General features: G+C 39.4%; 1 protein-coding gene across 4 annotated transcripts in view; it reads left to right on the top strand.

The window, feature by feature from the left end:
• Window positions 1-9,633: 9,633 nt before the first annotated feature.
• C1GALT1 (core 1 synthase, glycoprotein-N-acetylgalactosamine 3-beta-galactosyltransferase 1) overlaps window positions 9,634-12,546 on the top strand; it is a 33,502-nt gene continuing 30,589 nt past the window's right edge. The window contains exon 1 of one of the 4 annotated variants that reach the window (XM_054564399.1): window positions 9,634-9,877. Coding sequence is in view for 1 of the 4 variants with exons in the window: in XM_054564395.1 (XP_054420370.1) it covers window positions 9,871-9,877 (7 nt within the window). In the remaining 3 variants the exon portion in view is untranslated. Of the gene's footprint in view, window positions 9,878-10,427; window positions 10,684-12,546 lie in introns of those variants that run through there. The other 3 variants (XM_054564395.1, XM_054564396.1, XM_054564397.1) reach the window with 3 other exon arrangements.

Here is a 12,546-nt window from a genome sequence, read left to right as displayed (position 1 = left end):
AGAAAGAATACAGATAGACATTACTGCTATATTCTTTCTTGGTTCTTTCCTGGAGATATTTCTTTCTTGGGAATAAATAAATAAATATTTACAAGCACCCACTGTGTGCCAGGCACAGTACTAGGTGCTTTCACATTATCTCATTTACTAATAACAATACTGTGGGAAATAATATTATTGTCACTTTACAGTGAGAGAAATTGAGGCTCAAAGAGAATAATTCCATTTTCTAAGATCACACAGTAAGTTATGGAGCTGGGGAGAGTGTAGCACAGGTTTAGAGTCAGTAACAATTGGGTTAAGTGTCCATCGGCAGGGAAATGGATACATAAATTGTGATACATCCTTATCATGGAATACTGCTCAGCAATAAAAAGGAATGTAGCATTGATAAACTCAATAACATGGTTTAATTTCAAAGTAATTATGCTAAATAAGAAAGCCAGATATGAGAGGATACACTGTATGATTCCATTTATATAACTCTAAAAAATGCAAACTAATCTACAGTGCAAAAGCAGGTAAGTGGTTGCTTGGAGGCAGGGTGGGGAGTGGCAGGAGAAAACTTTTGGGATTAACATGTTTACTATCTTGATTGTGTTAACGGGTTTCATGGGTGTACACATGTCAAAACATCATATTATGCACCATACATATGTATAGTTAGTTATTGCATGTTAATTATACCTCAAGCAGTTTTTACAAACCTGGGTTGAAATCCATGTTAAACTACTTGCAAGTGCTTAATCTCTGAGACTAGTTTCTTTATCAATTAATAGGGTTGGTAACACCAACTTTGGTGTGAAGTTTAAAGTAAATCAGTGATGTGTTAAGTATAGTGCCTAAAACATAACACAGTGTCTAATATATAGTAAGAAAGCAGCAGAAGTCATATAAGACATCCTAGACTCTGAATTCTTCCTTCTTAGAGCTTTCTCCACTTTAATTAGTAAGGTTAGTCACTATTAGTTTTATTTATGGCTATAATTTATACTCATCAATCTTATTCCAAAGCCCTAGATCTTTACACTAAACTATGACAAATTTTATGATCTGAGTTAAGGGACACCATTTCCTGATGAAGGACCAGGCCCAGAGTCTTTTGCATCTGTTTTTTTCTTAGAGCCAAGTTTGTCCAAGTTGTAGCTATTATTGTACTCTTCAGCTCCAGAATTTCTGTTTAGTTCCTTTATATTTCTACCTCTCTCTCTTTCTCTTGTTTTTTTCTTTTTTTGGTCATTTTTCTCTGTATACAGCTCTCTCCTCAGTTTCTCTCTCCTGCAAATTTTATCCATCAATGTATTCCACATTCTCAGTCCTACTTCCTCAATTCAGGGAGACAGTTTGCATGCTTTCTCAGGAGAATAAGGTCGATAATGAGGTTCTCCTTGTTTGCTTATTTCTAACTCTTCATTGTTATCCTCATTTTGTTCATACATTATTTTCCACATTTCCTTTAGTTCATTGTTCATGTTTTCCATTAGTTTTTTGAGCGTAAGACAGTTGTTTTAAAATCTTTGTCTGGTAACGCCAAAGTCTGAACCTCCTCAGAGATGGTTTCTACCAATTTATTTTGTTCCCTTGAATGAGTCATACTTTCTTGTTTCTTTGTAATTTTTTTTAATAAAAACAGAAAACTGGATTAATATAATGTGGTAACTAAAAGTTAGATTATTTTTATGCCTTGTAATTTTTCTTGATAAAAACTGGACATTGGATTAATATAATGAGTAACTGGAAATCAGATTCTCCCCCTTTCATAGGGTTTACTATTTTGGATAGTTTACTCTTTGGGCTGCGGTAGTCTATTTATTTAATTTCCTTCCCAAACTATTATTGCAAAGACTGTTGTATTACTTGTCAACATGGTCACTAAAGTCTGTGTTCCTTGGCTTGTAAGCAGCTAATGTTTTGATAGAAATTTCCTTGAATGCTAAGAACTTCCAGTCTTTGCAAACTATCTCTGAGCCAGGGCTCTCCTTCAATTTGCCAGACTTGAACTGTGCCAAGGGATCAGCCCAAGGTTAAAAATCTCAAGATTTTTTCCTGAGAATGTGTTTGCCCTGGGCATGGCTTTCTAAATTCCTCTATATCCATGGCTGCTTTTGAATGCCTCAATTTTCTAAAGAAACTCTCTCCATCTTTTGCCTGAGACAGTCTATTATATATTTCACTGTATTCTCTGCCCCAGCTGTCTGAGGGTTATTAATTTGGCTTACAGTGTTTTCAAACTTTTTCACCTGAGCTCTGAGTTAGGCAAAACACAGTAGGACACTTTGCCTCAGTCCTTCATGTTGTCCCCTGTATTAATTAGTCTGATTGGTCTGCCATAACAAAGTACCACAGCCTAGATGACTCAGACAACAGAAATTTATTTCTCACAGCTCTGGGGACTAGAAAGTCCAAAATCAAGCTTCCAGCCAATTCAGTTTCTGGTAAGGGTTCTTTTTCGCATTTACAAACAGCTGCCTTCTCACTGTGTGCTCATTAACAGAGAGAGACAGCTCTTGTACCTCTTCTTATTGTAAGGGCACTAGCCTTATCAGATGAGGTTCTCACACTTATAACCTCATTTAAATTTTATCTCCTTTTCATAGACTCTACAGTTACACTGTAGCTTAGGACTTCATCACAGAAATTTTGGAGAATACAATTCAGTTCCTAGCGCCTCCAGACAGATTAAAACAGACATCATAACAGTCTGCGAGCAAAATCAGCTTTACTCCTTCCAGAATCAAGGGAACAGTCCCATCCTGGGAACACAGGCTGCTGCCACTTTAAGATTGCTACCAGTTTCAGATTGCTGCTTCCTTATGACTGACAGCAGCAGCATTATGACTATTGCTGCTTTAAGACTGCTGCCACTTTATGACTACTGACATTATAAAGCTGTTCCCATGCAGGGGAGGAGGCAGGGGAAAGACAAGTAAAGTCACCACAAAATTTTCCTGCTGCTTTGAAGTGCCTTTTTCTTGATTCAGTGCTCACTTGGTTGCTATAAACTTTTAAGTGTTTTCTAGAGTTCTCATGAAATTGGTTCTGACCGTTGCTGTGGGAGAAAAGAACTTGGAGCTTCCTACTTTGCCATTTTGCTTTTTTATACAAAAGATTATAATTTGTGCATGCTTTTCATAAGCCTTATGTTATTCCTCAGACCAAAGCTTTCATAATGCTTTTCACTTCTTATAAATGAAAAGAACTATTTAGATCTCTCTTAAATGAAGTGATGAAATGTATTTTAAAGAATGGGAAAATTATGCATTCAAACTAACTTAACAGAAAAAGTGTAATTTAATATAAGAATACAGTGTAGGGATTCATGGAACTCAAAAGCAGACAGGCCATCTGTGGGAAGGGGTCAGGGGAATTCTGCTAGAAGCTACAAAGTGATTCTTTCCTTGTTTTTTCTCTCTCATGGAGCACCCAGCTCAGGAACCTTACTCTTCTAAGGTAATCTGCTTCATTTCTATCTCTCCCTGCAGACTGGGTTCCCCTTATCTTGGGTTTATGTTTGGCTTACAAGACCATGTTACAGTTTCAGTGTTCATTCAACAGAGAGGAACTAAGGCCTCTCTCTCCCCCAACTCCAAATTTCCAAAGGAGGGAATCTGGTTGATTCACATTCCTTAAAGAATGAAAATCTGTTGAATCAGCTGTGGCCAGGAAGGGAGAAAGGATTTCTCATACAAACATGGCTATGGGGACCCAACCTGTAGAAAGAATTGAGGGGAAAATGGAGGAGGAAGGGGACATTTTTCTATTAAGGATGGACAGAAACCCAAAAAGATATCTGTCACAATCCATTTTTAAATTTAAATACATTCAGATTCAACTTAAAAGAAGAAAAAAAGTGCCACATTATGCAGCTAAAATTTGTAAGTCAGTTCTTTAAAATAACAGAGTTACAATACATATTTATAAATCACCTACTGCTTAGGGATTTTAAACTAAAGCCAGCTTCACCTGTTCCATTTACGATAAACATTCTCTGCTTTGGTGAGCCACTAGGGAAAATAATTAAAGAACATCCTGATTCTTATTCCAGAGAACCAGAGAAACATCAAGTGACCCCAGCCAGGGAGCCCAACCTCATAAGTAGAGAATATTTCTGTAGATGACACGAGTTCCTTAGCACACACGTGGCAGTCCCTGTTTTTAAACTGGTATGTTGTGAGTCATGCTGAGTCCTTCTCCCTTGAGGTTAGAAGTATTTCCTAGACTTTTTTTTCCTTTATCTCCTCCTCTACTCCGTTCTCCACCTTCATCTACTTCATAGGTCACTCAATTTAGAAAATAACACTAACCTTTGCAACAGTCTCAAAATCTTGGTTGATTTTGTGAAGATGTAGCTGCCAGGAATAAAAACTGTTTGAAAAAATGCTCTATTAGGTTCCATAAGGTGAAAATACCTTATCTTGTCAGGTATTTTGATATGAGATGAGAAGCTCAGTTGAAAAACATATGATCTCCAGAAAAGGAAGCTCTGCCCTTTTCTTTCTAGGATTCTTCCTACTCAAGCAAATAAAAATGTTAGGTAGCAGGCGTCATTTCCAATCACAAATAAACTGTCTAATTAAGCCAGTAGTTTCAGTCAATTTGGAGTCACAGCTGAATAGCAGGAAGCAAGAGAGAACAACAATACCTAAAACAAAACCAGGGAGTTTGGATTATTCATCCACTACATAATCGGGACTTGAATCTTACCCTAAGGTTCTATCTTGCTCACCGTCATACATTTACCTAGGGGGTTAGTCATACCACCAAGTTGTGCATTGTCAATAACTACATAATCTCTACCTCTGATGTCCCATTGTCCTTCTTTCTGAAAAAGAAATACATGTAGTCTACAACTTATTTTCTTACTGCTAGGTACAATTTTGCTCTAGGATAAACTCTTAGACTCAGAGCAAATTATTGGTTAAATGTATGTTTATTACTAAGTATGTTTAACTACCACTGTTACTGTAAAGAGGGGCACACACCCAACCACAATTACAAATTAATTCATGAAAAGAAGAAGAAGCCAGTCATGATTATGTATTCTTTTAAAGGTGCAATAAATTTTCAACAGGCTAATAAAATGGGATCTGACATTTAATAACCTGCTATCCTGCCATATTCTTAAACCCTAACTGCTTACTATAAATGATGCTAATATTTTACAAAGGAACACAGTAAAATCAGTTACTACCTCTTGAAAGAAGAGTCTTCATGGTATACACATCTAAAATATTTGATATTTAACTGTAGTTTGACTTTAAATACAAGAGTACAGCAAAAACTGATGACAACACTATGTGAATATCATTTGGCTATATGGAAATTCAACAAAAAGAATTTTATACTTTGTTGTTCTTTATAAAATTGTGAGCTCTACATCCTTTACATCAGTAAGACTTATTATTAATTAATGTACATTGATATGTATGTATACAAGTATATATTTTCTGGGGAGCTGGTTGTTAAACATTTGCCAGTAGACCATTGTATAGAACTTTATTTCAAGCTTCTCCCCTTCATGTGCACACATTTTAATTGAAGTGAATGTGTACCCTTCAAAAAAAAAATTTAATGCTTAATTGTTTATAAATAAAATAGGATAGACCACATGAGTCTAATGTAATTAAAAACATGTTAATGTTTTACAATTACACTGTCACATATAATCTCATTGACTTCCTTTTGAGGCAAGTTGGGATTATTTACCCAAATTTATGGATAGGGGAATTGAGATTTAGAGGTCTTAAGTGACCTGCCATGGGCCACTCAGCTAATCAGTGATAAAACTGAGAGCATCATTCAAGCCTCAAAGGTTCCACTGCTCTATTCACTATATATTTCTTTCAGGATGTTTAGATCTCAGCAAGATTCACAATTGATTTCTCTATCATCATGTCAGAAAACTCTGATGTAATACAGGTGTCAGGGATCAAAGATAATACCAGCATCATATGTTACTGTTTAAAGTGAAAAAGAAATATTCTACTTCATTCAATTGCTTATTCATTCAAACAACAAAAAATTAAACACTAAAATACAGGGTCCAGCAGAAGTAAGGCCTGCTTGAGTGTGGTTGGTAGGATAATAATATCGATGTAATAATTTATAGTTTTAATTTGAACATTTCACCTAAAATGTCATACGGTGCGCTTGAGTGTGGTATTGTTATGTTACAGAATTAATGCTTATGATTTTGTAAGAAGGTATTTTGTAATAAAAAGGGGCATTATTTGTGCCAGACCCTGTATGTACCAGGCATTGTGCTAGGCACTATTGTAACTAACTCTATTAGTTATCTTTGTGGCATAACAACTTATCCCCAATTTAATGGCTTAAAACAGCAAACATTTATTAACTCACAATTGCTCTGGGCCAGGAATTCAGGAGCACTTTAGCTGAGTGGTTCTGGCTCAGGAACCTCTTTCGAGGTTCCTAAGATGATCAGGGATGCAGTCATCTGAAGGCTTTACTAGGGCTGGAGGATCTGCTTCCAAATTCACTCAAATTGTTGTCAGAAGTCCTCGGTGCCTCAGTTCCTCAACAGCTGTTGGCTGGAAGCCTTAATTATTCATAATGTGGGCCTCTACATGTTTTATAATGCTCCCCCCACCCAAGAAATCACACTATGTCATTTCTAAACTGTTCTATTCATGAGAACAAGTCACTAAGAACAGTTCAAACTCAAGGTGAGGGGAATTCACCTCCACCTTTTGAAGGAAGAAGTAGCAAAGAACTTGTGGACATATTTTAAAATTACTGTACCAGTGAATATAATTTACTTTATGGAACTTAATCTAATTATTACAAAATGATTTCTTAATCTTAATGCAATATTTGGGTATTTAAAGAGAAGCGAAGTCAATCAGAGAAGAGAGTGGTTTTTTATTGTTGTTATTGCTTGTTTGCATTGTGTCCCCATTTTCCTCTCACCCTGTTTATTGAAAATACTACATAGTGCTAAATAAATGATGACTTCTTCTATCTTAATATACCAGTTAGGAATTGCATTCAGTGCTTATAATATAAAATCCAAACAACAAAACCTTAAATAGGAGGAATTCATTTTCCCTCATGCAGTAAGTCCAGAAATGAGCAGTCCAGAACTGGTAAACTGGCCCCCCAAAGCAATCATGAAATAGGCATCTCTGACTTCCTATGTGTGGGGCTTTTGTTATTATGGTTGAAATATGGCTGCTCTACCTCCTGAATCATGCCATTGCTCCTGGTAAGAAAAGGAATGGGTGTAAGTTCAATGGCTAAATATTTCTTCCATGAAACTTTGAGCCCCTCCTGGAAATATCAACTTTAATTTTGTTGACAGGTCACATGGCCAATCGTGGCTTACAGGAATCTGGGGAAGTAAATATTTTTAACTGCACACACTGCCACCTTGAAAAAAAAATAAAACTTCTACTAATAAGGAAGAAAGGTTATTGCTTTAAACAACTAGTAGTGTCAATCACCCTGCTCCAAGGTGCCTCGGCACACATTATCGTGCTCCGAAGAGCTCTGACACATGGTACTGAAACACCACACTAGACTCACAGTACTGTCTGAGGTTTATCTGTGTTTCAAATGGGAGAATCTGGTTGTTTTGAGTCCCACATATAAAGCATATTTTCCAAAGGAGCCACACTTTCTTTTTTCTAGTTGATAATGTTGAAGAATTGGCTGACAAAAATATCACTTCTAGGAATTTGACCCAAAAGGTAACTATACAGTTGTGCAAAGGGACATGTATGACTAAGTTCATCAAAGATTTGTTAAAAATAGTAAACATTTGGGAAAAAACATGAATGTCAATCATAGTACACTGGCTAGATAACTGATGGTTTGTCCACTTAATGGACATTATGCAACTTTTAAAAATGTTATTCATGACATGCTGTTCAACGAGAAAAGAACTGTGTACATAAGGTCCAATTTATAAAGTATTTATATGTCTTTATGTATTTTTTTATTCATAGAGATGTATGGAAGAGTAGAACGTGAATTTTTAAAATGGTTATCTCTGGATTATGAGATTTGGGAAAACACTGTGTTTGAATAGTAGGTGTTGTATTCATTAAAATAGTAGCTATTTGCAAACAAGAGGGTGGGAGGGACTGACCTAATCTGTTATTCTTCATATCAACATTCCTTATTGCCAGTAATTTTCTTAGACGTGCTGTGGCTGACCTTATCCTTAGACGGGTTTCTTATCTTTGCTCATTAGAGAATGTTATTCCTTATTCATTATAAATTTCAATGACATTAAAATGAGTTTTTTGAGGGTTGCCTTTTTGCCTTGCTTTCCTTTCTATTTGGAACAGGAAATCTGAAGGGTCTCCTTGCCCCGTTTTATAGCAGCTGTGGGAGGTAAGGCCGAGAAAGAGAGAAGAGAATGAAGGTAAGGATGTAAGGGAGAGAAGTCTGGAGTCATGGGCCAGGGAAAGAGCAGTAAACTGAACATGAAGATCCTCCCACTTCTAGCATGAACCTATCGGTTTATCATTCTGATCTCAGTGTTCTTATCAGGAAAATGAGAGGTTTGGATAAGAATCACTAGACGTTTTAAAATTCTGTCGGAAGTTTCTTTTGGATCTATTTAATGGCATATCCTGGAAAACTACACTAGAGCAGAATGAATTTACATAAAGGGAAAATAGCAACAATAACTTAAAAACGTTGTTTCTTATTTCTCTCAGGCATATTAAGTAATAGTGTTAAGATTACACAACTAATAGGTAGAGGGACCAAGATTCCAGCCCAGGGTCTACACTCCTAATAGCTATGCTAAAAGCCACTAAAGAACTGCCTTAGGAGGGCATTTGAAGGAAGCTAGATAGCCTTTTCACCTTCCAGTTAGACCTTGTAGATGACGGTTAACCCCAATACAGCCAAGGCTTTACCCCCATCTCCTGCCTTTGAGGTTGCCTCTTTGGCTGAATAGGCTCCTCTCTCTGATTCAAATTTCTGATTCAAAGTCCTTTTGTCAACTAAGCAAGAGGTAAGTTTTGCTAAGCTCCGAAGAAGCTCCTCCTGCCGTTGCCTGACAGTACTGAAGTAATGGCAGAACTAAACACAACGTGTGCCTACACAAGGCTTTGTGACATTATCACCTAATTTTCGGCCCTTCCTAGTTCATAGAACTGGTAACTCAGCACTCGTTTGCATCCCTCATCTTGCTGTATTTCCTTTCATTAAGGCCAGAGAGATACCAGGTAAAGAGAGCACGAGGGTCGGGTGGGAGAAACGGGAAAAACGGGGTAAAAGCAGGCTAGAGGTCAAGACTCCTGCAGGGTTACATCCTGTCCCTCAGACAAAGGTCCAGAAGACGCCCCCAGCCCCAGTCCCTGATGTCTCACTGCTTTAGTCCCTCTCAAGGTCCAGAACCTAGAGCAAAACCCTATAACGGGATGAAGAGCGTGAAAGCCAGCAGTCAAGAGCCGCCACTAAACTGCGACTATTGCTCAAAGACCCGACTTCCCAGACCCTTACGCAGAAGGGCGAGGCGTGAGCTCGGCAGCCAATCCCCTCCTCCGCACGTCTCCGTAGCCCCGCCCACCCTGCCCCTTCTCGCTCGGCCCTTCCCTGGGGCTGGTGCGGCGGCGACGACGTAGGCGATCGGAGACCCCTGGGTGGCGCCTGCGCCGTCGGCGGGCCGCGGCCTGGACACGCTGCGGGGAGGGGCGGAGCGAGAGGGCGGGAGCGCGCGCTGGGCGCCCCTGGGCCGCCGCCGCTGCTGCCGGGGAATAATCTGGGCGGCAGCGGGCGGCCCCGACTGGCGGCCGCAAGCCACTTCTGCGGCTGCGGAGGAGAGCGAAGGTCGCCGGTCTTGTGTCGTCCTCCTCTCCGCCCCCCAGGAGGGGCGAGAGGGCGCCGCAGCTGATGTCAGGTACGGCCGGCGGTGGCGCCCTCAGGCTGCGAGTCCTAGGTCTTGGTTTCCCTCGCCCTCCTCCATTTCGGAGTGTGTGTCTGTGTGTTGGCTCGGGGGAGGTGGAGCGGGGGCCGGCGTGGGGGAGCCTGGAGAGTGGAACCAAACCGCGGGCAAACCAAACAGGTGTCTTGGAGTCGCCGCTGGAGCTGGGGAGTTGCGGGCTCCTGAATGCGGCGCGGGGTACTTCCTGCTCCCGGAGCCTCTGCGAACTGCCATTGAGTTCGCCTGCCCAGCCTTTCGCTATTTGGTTGAATTGTTGCGTCCTCTTCGCCGTGGATCTTTCCCTTTTGCCCGCTCGCGCCTCCCCTCTCCTCGCGCGCTGTCTTGCCGTCGGGCGGCGACAGTGAGACGCCGGCTGCGCCTGGGTTAGGGCCGGACCTTTAAGCGGTCCTGCCCCGCCGTGCCCTCCCGGCCCTCCTCCGACCTGTGGGTCTAGCGGGAAATGTCGCTCAGGTGTAGGCATTTTCTGCGAGAGCCGCCGGGCTGCCGCACCACTTGAGCTTCCAGCGAGTGGGCGCCTTCCACGAGTGCCGGGGACTTCCTCTGGGTTTTCTTGGATCGTCAGGTTTGTCCGTGAGAAATACATGTTTTTAAATACCTCTGCCTTGGAGAATTACCTAGCAAGGTGTGCTTTGAGCTCCTGCCGCGAGGAGAAGGAAGAGTCCCTCCACCCTCCACCTTTCCCGCAAGTATGATTTGACTAGTAGCAGCTGGCAACTTGGCCATACAGCTTTGGATTTGGACAAATTATATATTCTTTAAAGGTGAACGTTTTTTAGGGATGGGGATTTATATTTTATCCTCTATTTCTTACCCTCTTCCCTTATTTTTTAAAATAACAAAAAAACACACGCTCTGGAAATGTTGACTAGATTTATAATCTAGTTCTGTACATTTATTATAGATATGTGGTATAGCCTTTACGCATTTCAGATTGGAAAACTATTATACTACCTGTGAATTGATTTCCTTATGAATTTAGAAGTTAGTTATAAAGTTAGAACTTTAATGCATCAGAGTGACTAATTGGCCAGTGTGTGAGGGATAGAAATGTGTTAATTTACTAAAAGTTGGGCATAGAACAGATAGCTATGCTTGGAGCGTGATTTCAAGTTGTTTAATTCTGGTATAAGTTTAGACAGGGGGAATCTTGAATCTTTAAGAGGTATTTAGACCACTTTTCACACCCTTATCAGATAAGTGTCAAATAAGCTTTGTGCACAAGATCTTACGTGTTCTAAGTATTGTAGTAAACTATTCTTAATTTATTTTCTGCCAGTCGTAGTATATATTGATATGCAACTTAAGTGAATAGAAAGTTTCCAGTTACCAGTTAACTCTTTTTACCATACTTCAAGCAAAACAGTGATTTACTAAGGAAAGTATGACTCATTTAAAGTTCTTAACAGGAAAAGAGTATGGTTTTTCAGTACTAGTGGAGGACCATTAAATGTTTTCTTGTAAATTTGCCTGGAATTTAAGTTTTAATGAATCTTTGTAATTAAAATGTAGAATTTTAAAAATATTTTGTGGTTACTACCCATTTAAAGGTAGGTATCAGGCTTTTTTAATATGTTTTTCTGGTATTGATTATGTATTTCTGAGTAAATTCAATATTCAAAAATTATTAGAATTTTATTACAAACTTATTTAGGAGTACATATAATAAATTAATGTTCACCTAAGTCCCAGAAACACAAAAGTTTGCCACTAGACATATGCTTTTTACTACTTATATATTGATTTGTGCTCAGTAAGATAAAAACTGCATTATATACAGCTTATGAACTTTACAAACTATGGTAATTTGAAATAGTCTGTGTGGTAAAATGATTGGAAGTCTGGTGACAGTGCAGGTATAAACAAACATTAGATAGAAAATGGACAACCATTCTGAACTTCAGATTCACTTAAAATATTAAGCTCCCCAGTATAACTATGTGACTTTTAGAAGATTTGTCGAGATTTGAGTAAAAAGGCTAGTGAACAGCCTAGCAGGATGGAAAGAAAGGTATGACAAAATTCTTTTCCCCAAAATTCAGTGGGATTAAGGTCATTCTTTTAAAAGAAGAAGAAAAAAAAGGGAAGTTAGCATTTTATATTAAAATCTAAATGGGTCTCTAATTAAATTTTCACTTTGCAGCTGATTCAAATGTCCAAAGAGAAAATGCATGCCAAAATCTGTAATGTGTGAAAATAGGAAGTGTCCCTGGCGGGGTGGAGGGGCTACTGTCACAACTAGGGGGAGTGCTACTGACATGTAGTGAGTGTAGGACAAGGATGGTGCTAAAAATCTGACAGTAAACAGAACAGCCCCCCCCACCCCCACCCCCCCACCCCCCACCCCCGCCAAAGAGAGAATTATTCAGCTCAAGATGTCACTTGTGCCAAGTTAAGAAATCTTGGCTTAATCTTGGACTTACGTGTGTTGGGGCATAGATGGTAGAAGGAAGATAGTGTCTGTTGTGTAAACAGGACAGTAGGAATAGAGGAGCTAACTGCAATGGGATGTTTAGCAAACTGTAGATAGTTCAAGATTGCTGAAGCTTAAATTATAAGGCATGGAGTATTCAAATATAAGTTTGGAAACCTGGATAGGGTCTAGATTAAGGATTTATCAGAGGCTT

Source organism: Pteronotus mesoamericanus, unplaced genomic scaffold, assembly GCF_021234165.1.
Source record: "Pteronotus mesoamericanus isolate MK-2021 breed Mesoamerican mustached bat unplaced genomic scaffold, CSHL_Meso_final scaffold_85, whole genome shotgun sequence".
Classification (NCBI taxonomy): Eukaryota; Metazoa; Chordata; class Mammalia; order Chiroptera; family Mormoopidae; genus Pteronotus; species Pteronotus mesoamericanus.
Note: the sequence above shows the minus strand (reverse complement) of the source record. Positions and strands in the feature narration are given on the sequence as shown.